The 25,533-nt window shown below is 37.6% G+C and overlaps 1 protein-coding gene across 1 annotated transcript in view; it reads left to right on the top strand.

Moving 5' to 3' along the window:
* si:dkey-100n23.5 overlaps window positions 1-25,533 on the top strand; it is a 114,053-nt gene that overhangs the window by 4,866 nt on the left and 83,654 nt on the right. The window contains exons 3-5 of the mRNA XM_034011282.3: window positions 93-147; window positions 22,495-22,551; window positions 23,092-23,152. Coding sequence (XP_033867173.1) covers window positions 93-147; window positions 22,495-22,551; window positions 23,092-23,152 — 173 coding nt within the window. The remainder of the gene's footprint in view (window positions 1-92; window positions 148-22,494; window positions 22,552-23,091; window positions 23,153-25,533) is intronic.

Genomic DNA, 25,533 nt, shown 5'->3' with positions numbered 1-25,533 from the left:
ACTTTTTAAAAAGCATGTTTTTTAATTAAAAAAGTTAAAAAGCTTTTACTAGCATGCAAACATTGAATCTTGTCCTCTCTTTTATTTCCCAGCTTTTTCATGCTCTGTGTGATATGGCTATTTCGGAAGTACAACTCCCTGGCTCAGGTAAGACTGACACCCCCCACCTCAAGGTGTATCTGATAACCTTTTATCATGTAAAGCTTTTACAGTTAGAATGATACCCAGTGGTAATATATTTAATGTTGATTCTGTGGAAGCTTATGTCTCTGAAATAAAAATAGCACCAAATAATAAAAATATACATTATAAGTATTGGAGTACTTGTGCAAGATCCATATTGTACTGTACCTCTGGTACATCGTTGCTTGCTGTATGCTGGATTGGGGTGCCCTTTAACACACCGTCGGGGCTGTCATTGGTACTGCTTTGTGTTTAAAGGAGTTAAGTACTTAACTATATTCACGCTACCTAAATACACACTGAATGCTGAAATCAACACATGGGCATTAGTTTGGTTCTGTAAATATTGTTTGAGTTCTTTGTTAATTAGGCCAAATATTGGCTACGATTCAGGAGACCTTGAATTGAACTGCCTCCTGAATTTTCATGCAGATAGGAGAAATGTATTTTGCTTATCAGTTACAGTACCATGGACATAGAATCATTTGCATGCTGGTCTGAGGATTGACTGATTTAAAAACGTGTGTCTGTATTGAAGTTCACATGCCAAATAATTCTTAAATTACTTGGTCAGTAATTATTTTTCTTGGGTATTTGTTCTTTTTTGCCCCTGGTTTTCTGTTTGGGATATTGTTGTGCATTTCATTATGTTTGATTGTGTTTTATTATTTCTTGGTTGCTGCTGTTTGTGTCAAATTACCAGGACTAGGCTTTGGTGTCAATAGGTTAAATAAAAAAATAAAACTACAGTTCCCTAAGTTACTGTATCTGTTGTTCTGTATTGTAGAATGGGTTCAATTGTGCAAAACACAAAATTCCCAGAAAAGCGAAGTACCTACATTCAATTCCGAACAGAAACTACCTTGAAACATAAATAAAATCAGTAAATAAGTACAACTTACACATGGCTGGGCAATACAGCGTTTAGATGCATTAATTGATTAAGCTATCTAGTAATTTAGGAAGGAAGTTTCTGTTGTGCCATAATAGTGTGCAGATAATGCAGCAGGACTGTATATGTAGAATATTATATATAAACAAGACCAGTCTGTTTTTTTTTGGTCACGTTGAGGGAGATTCTGAGTTCTTTTTTACATTTTTTAAGAGTATTATGGTCAGTCGAATTAAAACGGCTGAGGTGTTTTTCATATGCCCTGCATGAAGAGGCTGGGTCTTTTCCCTCCTGTCAGTCAGTTGTAATTCACAGTTCTGATGTGTGAATTACTACTTTGTTTTGAATGTGCTGAGTGTGGGTTAAAGAGAATAACCATATAATATTGTACGTTACAGTTTCCAGAGCTTTGTGGGATATAGCATATCTTAGCACCCCACAACAGACAGCTAAAACAATGATCTAGTTAAAATCTGAGCCGTGCTCACTTTGACTGGTGTATTCAAAGGGTCCTCTGTTCATAATCCCAGGCATATGAGTTCACATTCCATCCTGAGTCATACAGCATAGACTCCACACCTTTCAGCACACAGACACACCCATACAGGCCTGGGTTACTGTACATACTGTGGCATTAGTATTAGGTTACCTCTGTGAATCTGATTTAGTATTTCCAAACGGGGATTGCACAAGGCTTTAGGATTAAGTGACTGGCTTTACAGACTTGATTTTAACTCTTTTAGCAGTAAGAAACTACAGAAAGATATCCCTAAGATAAAGAATAGATTCAGTGCCTTATACCGAAAAATAACTAGAAATGGCCTTACACTTTAAAATCAGTCTGCAGTTATCTCTCCTGGACCTGTATATGGGAGTGCTGTGAAAGAGTTAAGTCTGTTGACACATATGACTGCAATAAACCTGTAATTGGGGAACAGCAAGTTATCTTCACTCCATCCCAATCTGTCACGGTGTAGTGAAAGTAGAATGCGCTGCATCCAGCTCCTGCAACCGTGCTGCTGCTCTGATTCAAATGAATAGCTTGTGGGCACAGCAAACGAGCCTTGTTGATGGAGGGAGCCTGGTCTGGACACACTTTGATGCTCCTAGGATAAATTCTCTATCCTGGTGAATGCTTTCGAGTAAGTGAGAAGTGTATTTTCAGCTGATTTATGACCCAAAATGTATGAATAAAAGATATTGAAACAATCTGGATTATGTTGAAAGATATATCTCTCTGATATGGACACCACAGGATACAGTGGAGGAAAGGTAATGGAAGCTTCTTGGATGCCTATGGCAAAACTTCAGAGTCTGGGAAGTTTTTGCCTGGTCTTGTAAGTCTCCTGACCAGTAGTGGTTGTCGGAGCGCAATGAGGTGAACTGGCTTATATTCTCCTCCCACGGGAGAACGAAGGCCAATGCAGAGCTCCACTTCCTGCACATGAGATTTGAATCAAGCCTGCATGGCTCAGTCTGCCATCCAAATGGCAGTGTTTTTACTAGGCAATCCACTGGGACCTCCCAGAATTTAATTTACATGATTTAAGCAACTAGTATTGCCCCTGTAAAAACAACATCAAAAGAAGAAATTTACATTCAGGATTCTGAAAATGTAATTGAATTCACATAGATTTAACAGTAAGTGTTCTTTCAAGAAACGTCTGTAAAAAAGCAATGTTTTGCTGTGGAAGCCAGACAGGTTGAAGTGGGAAAAGGTCCCTGTGGAAAACCAAAGGATTACAGTATAATTCCTGTCAAAAGTAATTTACAGCACATAAGATAATCTGTACGTTTAAGCACAGTAAATACAGTAGAAGTAAGCTATTCCAGTAGGATTTAGGATACTGCTTGCAGAAGTCAAGGAGTAAAGGTAACAAAGAGAAAAAAAACATTTTCTCTTTCCTCTAAAACCCATCCTTAATTTACCTCCGGACACAGTCAAGCATAAAGTACAAATAATAATGAGGTGAGTGTTCAGTATTATTTTCTGAAAATTTAGTTTTGATTTAACGTAACTGTTTACCTCCGAACTCTACTGCGCTAAAATACAACACCATAAGAATATGTTCTGTCCCAGCATGTACTGTAGAACAGTGGTTCCAGCTCCAGTTACTGGTAGCTATACACAGACCAGGTTGTTTGTTTTAACCAGGGGTCTAAAAAAGCACTCAAGATATATATATATATATATATCTTTTTTTTGCTGAATAAATACAGTAGACCACAGAAAACTCAGTAGCTGTGAATTCACAGTGGTAAGCAATGCATATTTTCATTGAGATGTCTTTCAGGTTTACAAGGGAAGGTGGATGGGTAAAGGGAATTGTAATTACTGCAGAGTGGTTTGAAATCTCATACCCTGCGCTGTCGGTATTCAAGAGCAGACCTCCAGTGGCGAAAAACACATTAAAGAGATCTCCCATCGCTCTCGGAGATTAATCTTGTGCAACTGCTCTCGGGTTGCAAAGGGCTGATAAGGAAGGTGAGCGCAACGTGCTGTTAAGAGCGCTGCAATCGGAAACAGTGAGTCAACGACCGGGGCTCTCATTGTCCTTCCCGCACCTTCAGTGTTCCGTGACGTAATGACGGGATGAGAAATTGATTCCCTGACACAGCGGAGAACATGATTTGCTCATAAGCTTCCTAATCATCCTCATCGAGCCAGGTGGTCTGGTGCGGGGAGCAGTGCAGGGCTGACAAGCGCAGGGAGATAAATGACTCAGGCTGCACAAAGCTCATTAGAGCTGCAGGAGTCTTGTGTATGCTGTCAGAGTCTTCTTGTCGACAAACTATTGTACCTAAGCTACACAGACATCATGCACACACACACACAAACACACGTTGGCAGTTTCTGATACTCCTCTGTAAATTTCCCCTTCGCATCAGAAGTGCCTGTGAAACAAAAAGCTACTGTTCATTGAAGAGTTAGTAGCTTCAAATGTCATTGTTACTTTTTTTTTTTATTATTTCCCCTTTACTATTCAATGGTGTTTGCAACCATTCTGAGTGATTCTGATTCTGGGTTAGGTTGCTTTAGTATTGAGTTATTTCCGTTGTTTTCTAAACCTGCCGGGCTTTGAGCCTGTCTGGTGAATCCTAGGTACTGATCCAATGTCCTTCCACATTCTATTCAAATCAGAACCACTAAGAATGATTGCAAACACCCCTGAAATAGTAAGGGAACTATAAAAAAAAAAGCATTGCAGCAAGTCTGTGAAAGTTACTTAAAATGTTGTTTTAATTTATGTGAAATACCTCATACAGGTATACTGAGATTCATCTTTCCTTAATTACCTATTTGCCATTTATAAGGGATAGAGAATTTTAAACTGAAGTAGTTTGGGTACTGTATGTGGCATTTAATATACTCCTAAGGGATGAATATCCATGGAGACGGCGCAATATATTGCCCATTTTACCCCACACATACTTTAGCTTACTAAATATCTTGGTGTCACTAATGTCTGGATGGGATATTTGTTCTTTAATTTACCACCAATAAATAGTTTTCTGCAAGATGATTCCCACGATTGGGGTTCTGCAATAAGCCCGGGAGTAGCCATTACACAAACCCAGGTGTGTCCTCTGTCATTGGAACTGCTTGTCTAGTTTTGATGAAAAGAGGTATACCGTAAAACATCAAATAATCGACGGTCTCTAATAAGTGCAGGGGCTGCTGCGAAATATGGTAAATAGACGTCGGGTCTCTTTTAAATGCCGGGTTATGAATAATAATAGAAAGCGCATCATACTGAATGTTCCAGCCAATACACACAAATGGCTGTACAGCGAGCTTACCAATTTGATTTTCAACAGTGATGAAGAGGCTCTGGATGAATGATAAGAGAACTGAATTGAATTTATTTTAAGGTACACAAAATGCATACAGTTATTTTTATGACGTTATTCATTTTAAAACCACTTGTGAAGCTTTTTTTAGCGTGCTGAAAGCAAGTAAAATACAAACTTGTTTTCTGATATTAACAGGGTTGCCTTTTAGTGTATTTCTACGTGTTTTTTTCTTTTTTTGGTATTAACTGTATTTCGTGCATTTGAGTCTTGCAATGAATATTAGTATTTTGCTCCTTTTCCAGCCTTCTTATTTATCAATGTACACATTATAAAAACAAATTAGTCACGTTTTCTTTGATTTTGTGATGAAACTGGTACTTGTATTGATTTTATTGTTAATCAGTTTGATGCATTTTTGAGTGTGTAGTGGACCAACAGTATGAACTTATTTTTCGTATTAGCACAGTATTTTTTTTTTGACCCAGAGTGCTTTTTGAGCACCGACGTTTAGTTACAATATTTGCCAGTAGCCCCGGCACCTATTGGAGACTCAGCGTTTATTACGTAAGATCACTAACATCTGCAAATACTTCAGTTGCAATCATGAAAAAGCTGCCTGCACACAAACTTCTAGAAATGACATAAGTAAATTACAACATTCCAGCAACGTCATTAAAGGTTGTCAGTGGGTAATAACAGTTTGTATTATAATAACAATAAAAACAGTAAAATCCACTAAAGACAGCCCTGTAAATATCGGAACACAAGCATGTATTAAGGTAGGTTTGCAGCACAATAAAAAAAACAAAAAACATGGTTTTAAAATTAATAAAAGCAATAAATATAAATAAAACTCGTCAGTTACCCCTCGTCTGGCAATTTGCCAGAAGTGAGGAGGGTGCTCCTAGTATTTTTTTTCTGAAAAGCCCTATTCAATACGAGTAGAATGGGGTGCTACACATGATGGTAGCATCTAAATTGCACCCAGGGTAATTTTCTGGTCAAGGTCCCTTTCTCACTTTAGGTTGACCTTTGCAAGGTCACAGGTCGAAGTGGACATTTTTAAAAAGATAATGGCTATCATTTCTGAACTCAGCATGTCAGAAAACCCCCAGGTGAATTTTTCTAGGAAAATCTGAGACCCCTCAGTTTTTTTGGCTTGTTCAGCAACCGTGCGGCAAAGCAAAATTGATTGATTAAAGAAAAAAAAAACTGAAAAAAAAAAAACACTTGAGGATCTGATGAATTTTTCATGTTGGGTTGATCTGGAATAAAAGCTAAGTTTGGGATTCTTGCATGTTGGATTACGTTTTGGTGCACTTTGAAACAATTCATGTCAGATTGATTTTGAATAAAAGTTTAGCTTCAATTCTGGATTTTTGCTTTTTGTACTGTGTTTTAATTCTTTAAGGAAAGCAAAGGCAGAATACTTTTATTCACAATATCTCATCTCATTAACTTACTCCAACAGTTATCATTCATTTTGATTGTCATTTCGCTATAACAAACCCCTCGATATAACAAACTAAAGGCTTGGACCCCACAGGTTTGTTATAGCGAGGGTGCACTGTATATAAAGAAGATTAGAGTGTTGTTCTGTATCTCACTCCTGTCTGAAGACAGTTTTACTGTAAACGTACTTGATTGTAACTTTCCTTTTATATACAATCTTTATGCATATTTGTAAACCCCCTTGGGATTTGTTTGTAGTTTTGGGGCCAGCATTTCAGTAATAAAAGTTACATATTCATGTACAGTACATAATGTTTTTTCTTTTATATTTTCTGTTGTTATAAAGTGAATGCACTCATGTTGTTCTGAAATGAGACCTTTTAAAAGAAGAAAACAAATCTTCAAAGGCATTTTCCTTTAGAACATTTACAAATTCTTTATGGAGTTGATGTTTGGAGGGAATTGCAACATCTTCTGAAGTATGGCTGGGAGTTTGGGTTATATCATCCTCAATTGTCTTTCACTTTTAAATTATATTAAAGTGAATTATTTTTATTGTTGGGGGGAAAAGAAAATCCTCAACAGTAACATCCATTTTTAATGAACTGATAATCTTGGAACAATGAAAACCCTCTCTCTCTGTGTCTTTCTTTCTTTCTTTCTTTCTTTCTTTCTTTCTTTCTTTCTTTCTTTCTCTCTCTCTCTCAGATCAAATTATTTTTAGATCGATGCCCAAATTTTTTTTTTTAAATGAAGAGTTAAATGCTATATTCTCTTTTCTTCATCAGGTGGGGGTTGTTTACAGTATTACATTTCTCTTAACAGTATTAGATCTTATTGATTTCAATGGAGGTGATATGAAGATCTGCCACTGTTCAGGCCACCTGAATAGACCACTGCATCTTTATTGCATTTCATGTTAATAATGGGGGCAATAAATCACTCCTGGTGGAATAAACCGGAACTGAAGTGGATATGTATAATAATTTGTTTAAATCATGATGACTATACCCCTGTTTAGCCTGTTTTACAGCTGGTACACGGAGCTGAAGTCCGTTTAGATTTACATAGTGCCCCAAGTATCAAACCCAAGGCTCTGTAGCCTCTTTCACTCTGCTCTAGCCACCAGGCTATAGTGCCTTTTTATGGCAACAGCTTAGTTCCTGAAGCTGATGCTCTGCCATAGCATGCTCCTCATTAGAACAGAAAAATACTTATCTTGCAGCCTGTGAAAGCTGGAGGGTGAAGTGAAGCATGGGCGAGTCCCTCCCAGTGTTCTTATAATTGTACTGAGACTCCCAGCTGGATGTTGCTGACTAATACGGCATATGGTGCCTCTGTTGGTTTTGTGAGGAAAATGTGTTCAGCTTTTTAGTAGCTTTACATTAGTTTGCTGCGTGTGTTTTTTGCAGTCCGTGTGTTTCCGTCTGTCTAATATGTGTTACAACCAATTTGATAGGAGGAAATTAAATGCTTGGGGAAATGCATCGCTTTGCCATTTATGATGAAACATGAATCATGCCGATACACATATCATACTTAGAAATTAAGGGTCTCATATTCACTCGAAAAAGTGGTGTGTGTGCGTGCTGTTTATCTGTGAGCCAAATATGCATGCAACAACCTGTAGCAGCAGAAAGGATAAATGACATCTTCAAGCTATGTTAGGGTGCTGGACGGATTTTGCACAAAAAACATATTGCTTTCTGTTGGGTTATTGTAATCCTATTGCTATCTTCCTTGCTTACTGCATTTACAAAACCACAAAACAAAAGAGTAAGCACCGACTGCAATGAAAGCCCTGGCTGCTGCGGATTACTGTATTAAAAGCAAAATTGAAAGTGAGGGACTCTGCAATTTAAAGTACAGCTGCATGACAATAAAAAAAACAATAATAATAATAATTGGGTGATGAAGAATCATCGTGTTATATTGATCTGTTAATACAGTACAGCCTTGATTATGCACAACCCCCTCCCCACCCCCCCACCCCCCTCCCTCCTCCAGCAATGTAATTTATCACTGGAGAATTCAGCCTCTTGGGAAAATCCTCTGTGAATCAAACCTGTAATCAATTACAACACTGCTCCTTCTCCTCTGTGAGGTGCCTCATAATGATTATATACAGTGTTCTATCAGCCGGCCGCTGAGGAAAATTGCCTCTACAGAAGTGCTAATTCAATTAGCAGTGACCTTCCAGTTGCTGGTTGTGTGACCAAGTTGCTGCGCAGCTCATTAATGTGATTTGCCTGTATAAGGGACTCCGTTGCCGTCAGGATCTGAATGGCCGAGCTCCGCACTAATCCGCAGCAGCCAGGGCTTTCATTGAGTCGGTACTGACTCTTTTGTTTTGTGGTTTTGTAAATGCAGAGCATTTCCGCTCTCGCCCCCACACACATACATGCATTGTTCAGTTAGAGACACTTATTCAGGAATTGTTTCTCTCCAGCTATAGTGTATTTACTTTTAAAAACACTATTGACACAGCATCCTGTACAGTACACCTGACCTGGAGTTTTTAGGAAGAAACCTGTATGTGCTCAGTAAACATTTACTCAGGACTGAAGCTGCCTCGAATTTCAAATTATTAACCCAAATTCAGCAACTCCTTTTATGTTTCCAGGGGACTTGGCTCATTACAAAATGTATATAAAAAAAAACACAAAGAAGCTTAATTTTACAGACGCAGAATGACTAACTCTTTGCTAACAAACAAGGGAGCGAGCTGTGTGCGCTACATCTGCCTTTAGATATTGACCAGAATTCATTTTGATGGGGGGCTGGGCTGATGAATGAAGGGCTGGATTTGAGAACCAATCAAATAGGTAGGGGGAGCTGTTTTTGTGTGCGTCTTTTGTGTTAGTGTGCCGATATTTGCAGAACGAACTATCTACACTCTCTGGCTTAATCAGGCATCAAACACTGAAGCTCCCGCTGTTCTAATCTCAGGGTTCACAGCTTGCTCTGCTCTGCTTAATTCTGAAACAAACATCTGTGCCGAGTGCAGCCAGCCAGGGACAGGAAATAAGCCTCTGCATTCTGGGTCAGCCTGAAGAAGCAAGGCCAATTAATTGTTGAACTGGAAGGCGCTGAGGTGGCACAGGAGGTGAATGCTGTAGCCCTGTGGTAGTCGATTGTAGTCAGTCTTTGTTCCAACCAGGCCCTTTGTTATTTAATTGAACTGAACAGGACCCTTTAATTCAGCTCCCTGCATCAGGTATGGTTCCGATCAGTTGGTTCATTATCTCCCTCAAAAACATGAAAAAAGGGATGTTTTTTTTTCCTGTTCATCTTGATACAGCTTATCTGCCTGTGTTAATGGGGTTATTAACACCTGGTCACAGGTGCATACTGTTGAAACCCCTACTGGAAAAGAACAGGGTAGGTTTCTAATCCTTACAGAATAACTTTTATTCCCCAAGCAAGCACTGCTGATACTGCAGAGCCATTAGTTTACCTTTCTGCGTGAAATCGTCATTTCACTGGAAATACAGCGGACTGTTATTTCCAACCCATTTTCTGATTCAAGTTGGATTTGTGGAGTAGATTTCCTCATGATTTGTACTGTATGTGCTGATGAGTGGAGAGCGATTATTGCTATGTACACTAGATTGCGCGCGTTTGTGTGTGTGTGTGTGTGTGTGTGTGTGTGTATGAGTGACAGCTTGGGTCTCAGATAGAGCTGCGTCTGGGATTCAGCAAGTGCTTCTGAAAGCTTATAGAAAGAAGGAGCGGAAAGAAAAACCAACAGAAGTGGCTGATTAAAGTTTAATGGAGCACTATTGCTTGTTCGGAGGCCTTACGTTGAATAATGATGGGCTTACCACTGCCAGTATTTTTAACCCCTGCAATACTGTGTATAAAACGCAAAGCTACAAAACATATTTCACTTAAAAGTAAGAAAATATACAGTACTGTGCAAAAGTTTTAGGCAGGTGTGAAAAAATGCTGTAAGTAAGAATGCTTTCAAAAATAGACATGTTAATAGTTTATATTTATCAATTAACAAAATGCAAAGTGAGTGAACAGAAGAAAAATCTACATCAAATCAATATTTGGTGTGACCACCCTTTGCCTTCAAAACAGCATCAATTCTTCTAGGTACACTTGCACACAGTTTTTGAAGGAACTCAGCAGGTAGGTTGGCCCAAACATCTTGGAGAACTAACCACAGTTCTTCTGTGGATTTAGGCAGCCTCAGTTGCTTCTCTCTCTTCATGTAATCCCAGACAGACTCGATGATGTTGTGATCAGGGCTCTGTGGGGGCCATACCATCACTTCCAGGACTCCTTGTTCTTCTTTACGCTGAAGATAGTTCTTAATGACTTTCGCTGTATGTTTGGGGTCGTTGTCATGCTGCAGAATAAATTTGGGGCCAATCAGATACCTCCCTGATGGTATTGCATGATGGGTAAGTATCTGCCTGTACTTCTCAGCATTGAGGAGACCATTAATTCTGACCAAATCCCCAACTCCATTTGCAGAAATGCAGCCCCAAACTTGCAAGGAACCTCCACCATGCTTCACTGTTGCCTGCAGACACTCATTCGTGTACCGCTGTCCAGCCCTTCGGCGAACAAACTGCCTTCTGCTACAGCCAAATATTTCAAATTTTGACTCATCAGTCCAGAGCACCTGCTGCCATTTTTCTGCACCCCAGTTCCTGTGTTTTCGTGCATAGTTGAGTCGCTTGGCCTTGTTTCCACGTCGGAGGTATGGCTTTTTGGCCGCAAGTCTTCCATGAAGGCCACTTATGACCAGACTTCTCTGGACAGTAGATGGGTGTACCAGGGTCCCACTGTTTTCTGCCAATTCTGAGCTGATGGCACTGCTGGACATCTTCCGATTGTGAAGGGAAGTAAGCATGATGTGTCTTTCATCTGCTGCAGTAAGTTTCCTTGGCCGACCACTGCGTCTACGGTCCTCAACGTTGCCCGTTTCTTTGTGCTTCTTCAAAAGAGCTTGGACAACACATCTGGAAATCCCTGTCTGCCTTGAAATTTCTGTCTGGGAGAGACCTTGCTGATGCAGTATAACTACCTTGTGTCTTGTTGCTGTGCTCAGTCTTGCCATGGTGTATGACTTTTGACAGTAAACTGTCTTCAGCAACCTCACCTTGTTAGCTGAGTTTGGCTGTTCCTCACCCAGTTTTACTCCTCCTACACAGCTGTTTCTGTTTCAGTTAATGATTGTGTTTCAACCTACATATTGAATTGATGATCATTAGCACCTGTTTGGTATAATTGTTTAATCATACACCTGACTATATGCCTACAAAATCCCTGACTTTGTGCAAGTGTACCTAGAAGAATTGATGCTGTTTTGAAGGCAAAGGGTGGTCACACCAAATATGGATTTGATGTAGATTTTTCTTCTGTTCACTCACTTTGCATTTAGTTAATTGATAAATATAATCTATTAACATGTCTATTTTTGAAAGCATTCTTACTTTACAGCATTTTTTCACACCTGCCTAAAACTTTTGCACAGTACTGTATGTTTAGGTAAATAATAAGGATGTGCTTTTGGTACATTTTTATGAACGTTTAAATGTTATGCAGGTGTCAACGTTTAAACCATATCTACATACACACACACTCTTTATATTACATTATGATGTGTACTGACAGCCCTGGTTAGTATTTTCTAAGCAAATAAACCCTAAATAAGCAAATGACATTTTAACATCGCAGAGACAGCTACAAAGTTTAAAAAAAAAAAAAAAACACTAACACACCAAAGTATATATTGAAATTAGGGCTGCCACAAATTTCTGATCGGTTAATTTATGGGCATTAGTTGATTAACCGGTAGATTCATCCCTGCACATTTTTAATAAAGGTAACGATCTTATAGTGGCTGTCCTGCATGTAATACAAAAAAATCAATAGAATCTAAAAAAAAGCCCAATCTGGACTTTTTAAAAGCATTTGTATTATTATTTTTATCGTAGTAAATGTCTCTATTTGTATTATTATTTTTATCGTAGTAAATGTCTCTATTTGTATTATTATTATTATTTTTTACATTATATTATATTCAAAGAACAAAATGAAAATAATATTATTATTATTATTATTATTATTATTATTATTATTATTATTATTATTATTATTATTAGTATTATTATTATTATTATTATTATTAGTATTATTATTATTAATAACAACACAGCTTACATATGTTACAGAATCAGAATGCACAGATTCCAATACATTGTTATATTAACTTTAGTGCTCAGGGATCAGTGCCACAAATGAGAAATCCTTTTTTTTTTTTTTTTTTTTTAAATATCCCCTTCTGTTGACAAATTACATAGATATCAAGAACACAGAGTATGAAGCGCCAGATCGACCGAGAATAAAACCTGACCCAGTGTCGATCTTTCTGTTGCACCAATTAGAAAAGCTATTTGGAGGCAATTGCCAAACCTCTTCCTCTTTATAATATCCTTACTGTGACATCACAGCAGTCGGATACACGGTGTACTGCTGTATATAATGATAAATTACTAAAATTAATATATTAAAAAATACGGTTTGGTGAAATTTGTCACATGACCGGTTATACGTCTAGCATATTATTCAACGTTTAATCACTTCTTTAGAGTTTATATGTTTAAATGTTTACAATTCCCATCCCTAGTAAATAATAAAAAGAGGTTAAATCAAAGTCACATTTTAGTTATTTCTCTAAAACAAACAATTTGAGACAATAAACTAAAAACATATAATAGATTACTGGGATAGACTGCTAGCTGAATGGACAATTTGAGAAAATATGAGACTCAAAACTTTTGAGTTAAAATAAGAAACAAGCTTAATGTAAAATAAAAGAAAGGCAATGGAGTTTAGAAGGGTAATGTTTTGTGACTTGATAAAATTGCAACATTGTGTGGAGAGAAAAAAACAAATTATTGTACCTCAAATATGTATCCCGTGCATTGGAATGCACTGTAATGCTGGGAAAAAAAGAATATATATATATATATATATATATATATATATATATAATATATATATATATATATATATATATATGAGATTAATGAATTCAAAGGATTTGCAGTGCTCTGTGGTTATAAGTCAATATGACTGCCAATAACTCTTACCATTTAAATTCTCATTATACAGTCTATTAACTATGTCTCCTGACTACAGCGTTATAAAGATGGAACAATCATTCTTCGCCTACGATTTGTTCCACTCAAACATAAAAATGACTGTTTAGATGTACGATATGACCTAATAATAAATGCATTTTAATGCACCTGTATGTTTTGGTAATTAATTGAAATATTCCAGCTTTATGAACATTTTGGCTTTTTTCCTTTGTCTCCCCTCATTTTGACCTAAAAAAATCATTTATAAAAAGAAAAAAACATTTGCACTGATATTTCACCACTTTTTTTTTCATTTTCTAAATTAACAGCGATAAACTGCAGGGAATATTTAATTATAGTAAAACCTGTTCTTTACTCCAAAGCTTAGAAGATACATTACATTTCCACTGACTGCTGGCCTTTTCTTTTTGGTCCACCACATTGCTCAAGAGAAACTTGGATTCAAATTTGTCAGCTTGATCACTGGGCTGTTTGCGTTCAGTGTTGCTGTTCCTACCTGAATTGTCCCAAGAACCGTCTGTTCCTGTGGTTTCCACTGGGTTTGCACAGTCTTAAGAAACTGATAATAATTGCAGTCATCGTTATGCCACCCTATTAGTTTGATCCTTTCCGATGGTTAGCAAAATAATGAACGTGTTATTCCAGTAGGCATGAGTGCTGTGCAATGATCTGTGGGATTGAAGTAAGAGGGTGTTTGGCCTTTTCCATTAACACTCAGTAATTTGCACGTACACCTTCTCCATGGGGGAAAAACTGGATATGGTTACATGGTGGCCGGGATGTTTGTTTCAATGGATTTTGGTCATTTAATTTGTGTTCTCGTATTCAGAGATTTCAAGGACGTAGATCTGTCAACGTTTAGATTAATTGAATAGATTTCCATGCCCAATATTCACGGCAACAAGGATGTGGTTTTTGAGGCTGTATATAACCATGCAAATGTAACCTAAACTGAGATTGTGATAAAACGTGTTGTATTCTGGACAAGGTGACGTTCTTAGATAAGTTCATTATGATAGGACATTGTCATAAGTCCATGGATCCATTTATCCAAATAGAACCTCCAAGAGGCTGCTAATTAGCTGACAGCCTTTTCATATGTTTTGTAATCTCATATATAGGGCTGAGAACATGATTTTGTTCTCAGCCCTATATATGAAGTAGGAATAAAATGGCGCACTACTTTTCCTTTATGGTCCAGATGCACTCAGGTTCTTTTCTCCTCTGCACTTAGCTGGAGTAATGCCCTGATATAACTGAAGTATGTGCAGTGTCTGTTTTTATTTATTTGTTTTTAATAAGGAACTCTACAACAGTTATTGTACGTTTGTTGTCTTTTTTTGTTGTTTTTTTCTGTGACATTTTCTTTACTCAAGCATTGCCATACAGAACTGCTTTTCATTGATTTTATTTATACAGTGAATCAGGATATTAACCTGGTTATAATACAAAAGTAAAACAAAACAAAGTATGAGAACCAGGTTGTCTGTAGGTGTTTGATGACTAAAGCAATATATAAAAAATAAATACATAAATAAAAATCTCCCACTATACACTTCGAGTCATGAAGGTTTGTGACTAATATAATATCCAGCAGTAGCGTGTTCCTTCTATAGTTGGTGCCCATAAGATTAGATATGATAATGATAAACGGTGGCTACCTCCCTTTTTCCCTGTCTGTGTTCCCCAGGGGTGATATATTGACTCTTTACTGCATTATCATGACTAAACATAATAAAAAAATAAATAAAAAACATTGGAACAAGGCCCATGGATGAGCAGATCAAGGTCCATGAATTACAAAGACAGTCACTGGGTTGCAAGAGGTATCCAGTTCAAGTGCAGTAATGAGTAAACATGGATGTACTCACAGTATCACATAGCATAGTTCCAGAGCAGATTGATAAACAACATCAGCTTAGTCAAAGTAAGGTAATACGATGCTCCCTCAGTATTTCACCATTCGATAATTCATTTATTTGGTTAGTTCACTGTTAGGCCAGGTTGACAGTAAATTGTAAAAGTCGTATGTTTTCCTGTATAAGGGCCCTTCACTAATTCATTGCTTGTCAGCATTTCACGTTTCATGTGTAAGTCAGATAGTGAAATAGGGAGCACTGTATTAATATTGTCAGAACCTGAACCAGTTGCAAACAGTCCCAGAAGCAAGACAGTAGGCAGCAGAGAGCTCTCCACAAAACCCCGAGTATCTGGAACAGTATTACCAGCATCTAAATTTCATTTTTTGTGTTCATAAATTTGAAAAGGCCTGTGGCAGTGCACAGGCGGGCTACAGTCCCAGAAATAAACAATAACAATAATAATAATGGTCAATTGTAATCCTGATGTGCTCGGTGTCCCGCAATCCTGCTGGTGCTGTGCTGGGTTGTGCGTGGCTGTGCAGGGGTGAGTAGTGCTCTGGGTTGTGATGCTGGCTCTGTGGCGGCAGCTCCCTAGCTCCTCAGTCCTCTGCAACAATAGCAAAAAAAAACCAAAAAAACACCGGGCTCTGATCACAATGGAGTTGTATAGAGCACTTGCAGCTACACGCTTCCTCCATAATAGCCGACTCCCGGTTCCCACCTACCGTCCAGTCAGCATCTCTATGGGAAAGCCTACCACCAAACTTACACAGCGCTCTTTCTGGTCGGGAGGGAGACTTACAGCTCAAATTCTTCCTCTCGCTGTCGCAACGCCCCATGAAGTTTATTTGAAACTCTAGAGTCAAAGGAAGTTTGATGTTTGAAGACAGATTGTTTAAAAAATGATTTTTTTTAAGTTTAAGTGTGTAACAAGGCTTCAAGGCCCCGCCCCTGTGTGCATTTCTGTGTTATATGTTGCATGTTAGTGTGTTAATGTTGGTGTATAGATATTGCTGCACGGGATATAAATGGGTGTGTGTAGCACGAGTTATTTAAAATGTATAATTGTATTTAGGCACAGGGATTGCACTTCACTTCACGTGCATTTAAAGTACTTAACATGTGAGCACGGGGTTTTCACAGATTAGTTCATGTGCTGGGATTCAAGTGAACAATTAATTGGTAATTGAATCCCAGCACAATTGTATATATAGATGCACAAAGCACTCACTTGGGGTTGTGTGTTCATGAGTGGAGAACGGGTGAGAGAGAAGGAGATATTTTATTTAAAGTAATAATTGCTACTACGTGCTGGAGAACCAGCACGGTACTTGTTTGTGTCTGGTTTCACCCGTTTGTCTGTCTGTTCGTTTTGGCTACTGTGCCGTTTTATTTTACAAAGTGTTTTTTGTGTTTGTTCAAACCTTTTATTTTTCCGTAATTAATAAACCGTGCAGCAGCGTTTTCATTCACTATTTCACTCGCAGTGCTGTGTGTTGATTTACTGGTTCTGATGACACCATTCAGACAGACTGTCACAACAGTATATAAAAAAATATGTATATCTGAAAAAAACAAATAATAAGACACCTTTAATCTTTGTGATGAAGTACAAAGAGCAAAGCTGTTGGATTATGCAGTATACGCTACAGTACGGTCAACAACCATAACGTTGCCAATTAAATTGAAGTACTGCTAGCAAAATTAGCACAAGTTTGGACTGAAGCCAAATTGTCTGTTGTTTATTGTTGTTGATTGGTTCAGTGTATGTTTTGTATGTGTTGATAACACATGGGAATCTGATCTCCCTATACTGGATATAGATCTCAGGACTGAGGGTCAGGACACACTGTTGAGCTGGGATCTCTTCCAGTTAAGAGTCTGTGTGGACCAAATCCAGAATGTTCTAGCTTGAATATGCAGCAGAATAGAAGTATGAAGCAGAATAGTAGAACTCCCAGATATACTATATAAAACCGTTAATCAAGCCAGCTTATTAAGTTTATTTGAAACCCAATTTGTGGACCCAAAGTAAGCAAGATGTTTGATCATGAAAGTTTTATCATAAAATACTGTAGATGTAGCAAAATTAGTTAAAATGATTATAGCTGTATACACATTTTAATACATAGTAATGCACAACACATCCTCTGTGTATGATAATGTTTTCAATCTGTGCCTAGATTCCTATTCCCCAGAGCAAGCTAATAATTTAATATATATTTTTTTCGTTTTGTATCAAAAATGAGAAGAAAGTTGAAGCCGTGGTGGCCGCATGGCTAGAAGACTGCCTTCAGTATTAATACTTATTTGAACATGAAGCTGTTGCTAGGAGACTGGAGGGGAAGTGGTGTAACCTAGTAACAGGGGTTTGTTTAGTGCAGTGCTGAGAAACAAGAAGGCTTGACTCGAGCTCCTTTTACTACTTACAATTAAAAACCACACCGCATGGCTTGTTTTATTAATATAACTAGGGTTGTGTAGTTTTTTTGTTCAAAACTTTAGAACCAAAGGATGAGTTGTATTATGACATGTGTGTGCCTTCCAAACATAGTGTTAACAGTCTTAACATTTTTTTGACCTGTTTTCAACTTTCTCCCCCTCTCTTCTCTCTTATACTATCAGCAGGGGGTTTTATGTTGACACTTGAGGGGTTTCCTGCAAAAAAAATGTTACTAACTGAGAATAATTCTTTGAAAACTGAAACGTTTTTTCATCTTTTTTTCCCATATTCCCATATTCAAGAAAAAAAAGCTTGTGATGGGAATGTTAAGCAAAACTTGGTGTCTAAAATTATGTGTTGTAAGGACACCCCTCGGTTGTATTCTAGCTTACAGCATTTGTGCTAATCTTTCTCCTGTGCTTGTTTTCTTTACCTTCCTCCTTCCCTCCATGAACCCCTCCCTCCATTCCTCCCTCTGTACCTCTCTCCCTCCCTCCATTATTCCCTGCTTGGTGAATCACCACCTCCCCCCTTGTCTAAAACTGTTTGTGTCATCACTTAGCAACTATCCTTGTGTCCAAGCACAGAGGACAATAGAAGCTTGTAGGAGTGGCTCTGGCACAGTCAGGCATGTCTTTTACTCAATGCTCTGCACTTATTCTGCTTTAACCCTTTCTCTCCTGGATTCATTTCTGACTCTTTGCCAGTGCAACAAGTTTCCACAGTAACATAAAAATGTTTTAAAGAAATGGTGCCAGCCCACTTATAATCTACCCATTGAGTTCTTGTGTGGCTATAAGACTGCAATAAAACAGTTTGGATCGACAAGGTCAGAATACCTTATGTATCCCGGCACACAAGTAAGAAGATGCATAAATCACATAATCACTTTTGATACAGAAGTAGAAATGAACTTCATTTGTATCTGTCCTGTCTGAACAGTTTGTTCTATGACACAGGTGTATTGATTGATTTGTGGATTCAGTGATTTGCACTCAGTTTCCCTCATGCTGTCACCTGTTTTGCCTGATCTTCTACCAATAAACTGGATAGAAAGTGCTATTTATGGTCGTGGATAACACAAAAGTGACCCACTTACAAACTGATATTGTAACAAGTAACAAGCATGCTTGTCTCCCTACAGAACTATAGGACACACCTTTTTAACTTCCAGTGAAGCTGTAAACTTTTATAGTAGACCCTTTTCCATTGGAATGGTCTGTTCTGCATTGTCTATTCTAGTGTGTATCCCTGCCTTCCGCATTGTCCAAATAAGATGCATTGTCAGCACACTGGTCCCCTTTAAACGACCAACATTAAATACTACAGTTAATACATATAATAAAACTTTATTATAATCTGGACAAAAGGCAATGAGAGAAATGGTTGGAGGTTTAGGCTGGACTACCCAGGTTTTCCATTTCAGAGCGTTTTCCATTCACCTGGGACTGGTGAAACTTGAATGAAACTTCTTGTGTATTACAAGTATTATATTACAATCAATACAACTTTAATATTGTCCTTTTATTTACTGACTTCCTTTAACGCTATGCAGCCTCATTCCATCCAAGCATGAACACACCCTGGCTGTCACTCAGCCTGTTAATTAATGTGCCAGAGTGTTTTTTTGGTGTGGCCTAATGTCCAAATCGGTTTAGCTTGAGACCACCAAATGCAGCCCCCCTAAAGTGAGACAGTGGCTGAGTTTGGAGTCTAACCCACAGTCATCTTAAAATACAGTAACCATTGGGATAAACTCTAAAAATATGGTAAATCTGTGGCTGATGTCGAGTACATTCTAGTTCTAAAAGGATCTTTTTTCTTTGTTAGCACAAGAACAAAGGGTTAACGTCATACAGAGAACTGACTGTGTCACATTGCTGAAGTGGAAACCAAATAAAGTAAACTGTATTAAAAAGCCTTAAATGAGTGAGCTTCTGGCCTATTGTCGGTAATAAAATTTGTCACCCTCACGTTGTAGCAGATAATCGATCATCATTGATCTCCAGATGGAAGTGAAAAGGGAACATCTGCTGTTCCTTTAGAGCAGCTTCTTTTCAGTGCAATAGGTGAGATTCTTTGAAGCTGGCTGAAGGATAGGCAGAACATATACTGAGTCCAGATACAGCAGTGTGGAGTAGTGGTTAGGGCTCTAGACTCTTGACCGGAGGGTTGTGGGTTCAATCCCAGGTGGGGGACACTGCTGCTGTACCCTTGAGCAAAGGTACTTTACCTAGATTGCTCCAGTAAAAATCTAGCTGTATAAATGGGTAATTGTATGTAAAAATAATGTGATATCTTGTAACAATTGTAAGTCGCCCTGGATAAGGGCGTCTGCTAAGAAATAAATAATAATTATAATGCAATATGCTGAGGGGAATTTCAGCCCCAAATGCAAATACATTGTAATATTACCTGCATTTGCGTCCTCTTTTTCTACCGTCATGACCAGGTCAACTTAGAAAAAGTACATTAGAAGGGGTCAGGCTGTTTGTTTTCGTAGCTTAGGCTCATTATTAACTGCAATGAGTAGCTCACGGTTAAGCTGACCTGTGCTATCTCATAGTGTATTTGACCAAACATAAACTTGATAGTTTTGCAAAAAGTCAACTGAATATACAATCCATAGCTATTTATAATGCCTGCTGAATGGACTTATTGGAATTGGTCTTTTTAGATAGGTAGGCCATATTTAGGGCTTCTGATTTTTGGTTTAAACCGATAAAACAACCCCGATACGAAAAAAATTAAATTGGTGGATAGCCAATAAACACCGGAAAAACTGTGGAAATGGTTAATCTATTCACGTTGACTTTACCATTTTCACATTTAAAAAAATAAAACCGACTATAAAAATAATAATAAATACATGCTGGGCAATGTCCCGCCTTCCTGACTTGTATCTATCATTGATTAGTTCTGAATACTTTAAACCCGCCCCAACTACTGAGTGACAGCACATTCCTACATTTCTTTTGGAGGCTCCACTTGCGAGATTTAAAACGAGATTACAATCAGGATGGAGGCTTGTTAGCGGGATTTAAAGCTGTATTACAGTTAAGACACAGAGGATTTAGAACAGAATTGTGGCAAAATATACAAAAATGCATACACACAAAAACCCCAGAAGAATGTGCCTGTGACCATAGGGATTTCGTTATGGAAGACAGCAAAGGAAAGAAGGTACAACTTAAGTGTGCAAGTACTGTCGAGTTACTATACATATTTTGACACACAAAAAAAAAAAACGCTCAAGCATTTTGGAAAGTAACCGAAAACACTGCTTTCATACAGTATATCAAAAACGAAAGCCCCGAAAAAAACGATTTACATAAAACTCAAAAATAGCTAAAAACAAGCAACGAAAAATACAATTAATAAAACCCGAAAAACAGAAGCCCTAGCCATATTTCAAAGGTATAATAAAAAATGAAAGCGATTTCACTAGGGAAATGTACATAAGCTCCCTCAATCATCATGAAGCTCTGAGGTAAAACGTTAAGAAAGTCAAGTCTGGCAGTCAAACATTTCTGAATTACTTTAGAGTCTTTGAAGTGATTGATGAAGTCACAATGTTTACTGGTTAAATAATTCCATCCAGTGTCATCTGCTAGTTATGAGTATGAAGTTTCAGTGCAAACAGGGCGGTTAAATGTTGACACCAATGTGTGACTGTCGGGGCTAAATTTAACAGCGGTGACAGGGAACATGTTGTACTCAGTGAGATGTGGAGATAGCAAAGGAGGGTGTTTGTTCAATAGGAATTCATACACATGAATTGCAATGTCTTCTTGTTTGGGATGTTAAAAATCCAAATCTGTCAACAGAGATGTTTACTCAGATATCAATCTTGATAACTGTTAGCACTCATAAGGGTAGTTTGGAGGTGAGAAACTACCAGCAAAGCACTTTTATTAGACTCTTCCCTTTAAACGTCAAGCACGCCTTGGGGATCAGCAGGACCATTTTGTTTAGTTGTTTTCAAGTGTCGCATTTCGCAGAATCAAAAGTTCACCCTTGAACTCTAAGTCTAGCGCAGGCACCAAAGCAGTTCCAAGAACTGTATGTTTTGTTTTTTTCATCTGTGAATGTTCATGTATCACATAATCAAGCAAATGGCCTGTTTCATTTGTGTGTGGGTGCCTGTTCTCATAACTAGTGTCTGGGTATCACATTGAACAATTCATTTTTTTGGTTTTGCTTTTATATGATTCACAGGAAACGTGTTGTTTGGATAGTGTAACCAGTTTATACCATCCTTAATCTTGTCATTTTCCCTGGAAATTCTTTCTCCTGATATCGATTACTGAATACAATATAATTAATATCTGTAATATATAGTACATCTGTCACTTAATATCTGTATTCTTGTAGGTACAGTATAGTATTCAAACAAACATTGTATTGCGTCACATGTTTACAAAATATGAACTATCCACTGGAGATACAGAATGGAGTGTGCCACATTTGATCCCATATTCCTATAAGTTCAAAACAGTGGTTATGTCTACGAGGGCAAACAACATCACATACAGTACAGTTTCATTCAGTTGTATGTGTTGCTGAATGAATGTATAGTTTGTGAGCACTTAAGTCTCAGTATAGTCACCAATGAAGACAGTAGCCAAAATGTTTGTCTACTTGACCTCTTAACCTCTTAGTAGTACAGGCTTATTAGCTTGAACCTGTCAGCTTGTAGCACACTATAAGAGTTCAAAGAATCTCTTTTCTTTTCCAATGCAGAAAATGATCCTTTGTCTGACGATAGCTGCCTTCTTCGACAGTATTGCCTATGTCATGGTAAGTGAATACAATTGGCATGATTTTGAAAAACACTCAGAGAAGGTTTTAGTTAATATCAAATAATGAAATAATAAAAAAGAATTACAGTTCTAGACCATGGCGATTTAACATCAACAGTTATTTCTTTTTTTATGTCAAAATACTGAAATGGTTCTTTTGGTGATAAAAAGCTTTGGGATGTTCTCTATGTGGGTTAATGCAACTTTTTTAACCTTCTATTTGACTGTGTACACAGTTTATATTATTATGCCTAGGAAAGCCCCCTCAACAAATTTGACCCTAAAGTAATTTCATGCATGTATATTTATTACATTAACTAATCCTCATTCTAGGTACGTTTGCAAGTGTAATCAGAAGTGAATCAAACATTCTTTGTTTTTTTTTGTGTTTCTGCACTAGTGGCCCAGGGTGTAGAATTGTTCATCCCTAGACCAAGTTTAAACATTCCTTTGAGTATTGTATTATACTAGATAATCACATTTTTTCATGTCCAGTGATACCAGTTCTTCTAATCTGAATTCTGCTTCTTTAATTTAGGGAGATGTTCATCCAGATGGGGTGCTATGCAATTTTCAGGCCTGGTGGCTTACCTACTTTGGTGAGTGTTTGTGATGACCACTTTTCTCCTGGCTGAACCACAGTGTGCAGCAGCCACGGTTCCTACTGGCTGAGGGGGACCTTGCTGTTGCTTCAGAATACCATGTATGCATGTACTGTCACTTTGAATAAAATGCTTGGAGCCATGGAGGCACTTCTGTGTCTGTTTGTGTGTATGTCACACATCAGATTTTTACATATATTTTGACATCTATCTATAGAACTGCTTATCTGGTTACAATAAAACTTGGTAACAATGTCCTTTACCACAAGTTATTGACAGTATCATAATCTGGGGATATAAGGAGGCACTTATCTGTCTGTAGCAGGCTGGGCTTAAGGTACAGTCCTCCATAGGTACCATTAATAGGTATAATTAAATAATTAGGTGATTAAGTTAATTGGCTCAATTAAGTAATTTAGGGTATAGGTGAAACAAATAGTGTATTCCACTATTACATTTTTACATGCTTAAAAACTTGTTAAGGGTAATAACATTTCTTAGCACAAGTTAGTTATAGTATCAGCAGCCAGGAACATACGGAGGGGATCTGCTTTTTCTTTATTCTTCTTCTTTTTGTTTCAATTTGATAAGCTCTTTGAAAGATATTGGCACTTGTTTGGTAGCACAAGCCGGGGAGGGTTAATAGTGCTGTGTCTGAAATTGAATATATGCATCTTACTTTGGCCCCCCATGTGGATTGTGACAGTATTTTCATTATTTCGTCTGGGTTCAGAGCTGATACCAGCTCAAAAACAGATGGCAACTGCAAAGACAAATGCTGCTGTAGTAGTGGAAGGTTCTTGCTGTTATAAATGTTTGCGTCATAGGCTGCACCTGTGCGAAATAAACAATTCAATAGAAATGCACCCTCTTAACTTTTGTTATTATTATTATTATTAATTATTTCTTAGCAGACGCCCTTATCCAGGGCGACTTACAATTGTTAAGATATCACATTATTTTTACATACAATTACATTTTTTTTTTTTTTTTTTACATACAATTACCCATTTATACAGTTGGGTTTTTACTGGAGCAATCTAGATAAAGTACCTTGCTCAAGGGTACAGCAGCAGTGTCCCCCACCTGGGATTGAACCCACAACCCTCCGGTCAAGAGTCCAGAGCCCTAACCACTACTCCACACTGCTGCCCTAATGGACATTTAAAACAAATATTTAGTGAATGGAAATCCCTTTTTTTTTATTCATTGCACTGCAGGGGTAGTAAAGCAAAGATCGGTGAAAGGAAAAACATTATAGATCTGGTCTCTCTCAACATTGCAGTATGATGTAAAGCTTAATATAAAATGATTTAAATAACATATCAAACAACAGGAACCAGCAGTGAGACTGCATTGGTAAACTAAAACTTCAATTGAATTTAGAATTACATGGCAATGTAAGCCGTCAGTTGCACAGTGTGGGATAACATCTGTTAACAGTGTAGACAGCACCATTGTTTCATTGTTAGGCTAAACAGATACTGTATGTACGATAGTGGCTTTTTATATAAGGTAAGCGTCACTGCTGTTTATAACTGTTTATAAGGAGGATTTGAGTGAAGTGAAAATAGATAACTTGTAATAAGGGAACAAGCAGAATACCTGAAAGTAACTTCATAACCCTGGTGTTGATACGACCTTTCACAATGAAAGGAGAATGTATTTGATACGATACACAGAACAGTGAGGTGGCAGTGGTGCACAGGTTGACTTGCTTCCAATTCCCTGCTGAACCCAATGAACCCAATGCAAGTTGTATGCAAAAAAGAAAAACAAAACTGTGGAAAAATCCAGGCGTGTGAAGTTTCACATTGCTGTGCTGTGAATGGACTGAGAGGCAATGGAGATATTTAATAATATAGGAAACAAAGTACTTACAACTGTGCATAATAAGGTGGTACTTGCATCAAGGTGTTCTGGTAACACTATAAACCGACAAGAGTGAAGTCTTACATGGACAGCTGGGTGTCCTGTTTATTGTAGCTAGTTGTAATCCATTTGATGAGGTTCTCCAGTGTCTCACATGTACTCTGCATTCACTGTGAATTTTGATACCACTAAAAGTTTTTTTCTTTGTTGCAGTATTTTGCTGAATACATTTTTCCTGCCTCTCTGTTACTAAAATATAAAATCTGGAGCTCATTGTGATATGCTGATTTTTGCCTGTTGGAGTATACAGCTATGGCCAAACATTTTGCAATAACTATATTAACATAATTTAGATCTTATATTTAACATCATGTAATCAAAGAAACTACAAATTATATTGCAAAAGTCTACCAGAAGCCATAATAGTATTACAGTATTACAGTATTTCAGGTTAGATTTCGAAATGTCACATTTTTCAATTTGTCAGTTTTTTGTTAAGTATATGG

The sequence above is a fragment of the Acipenser ruthenus genome, chromosome 8 (assembly GCF_902713425.1).
Source record: "Acipenser ruthenus chromosome 8, fAciRut3.2 maternal haplotype, whole genome shotgun sequence".
Classification (NCBI taxonomy): domain Eukaryota; kingdom Metazoa; phylum Chordata; class Actinopteri; order Acipenseriformes; family Acipenseridae; genus Acipenser; species Acipenser ruthenus.
This window is presented reverse-complemented; position numbering and strand designations above follow the sequence as displayed.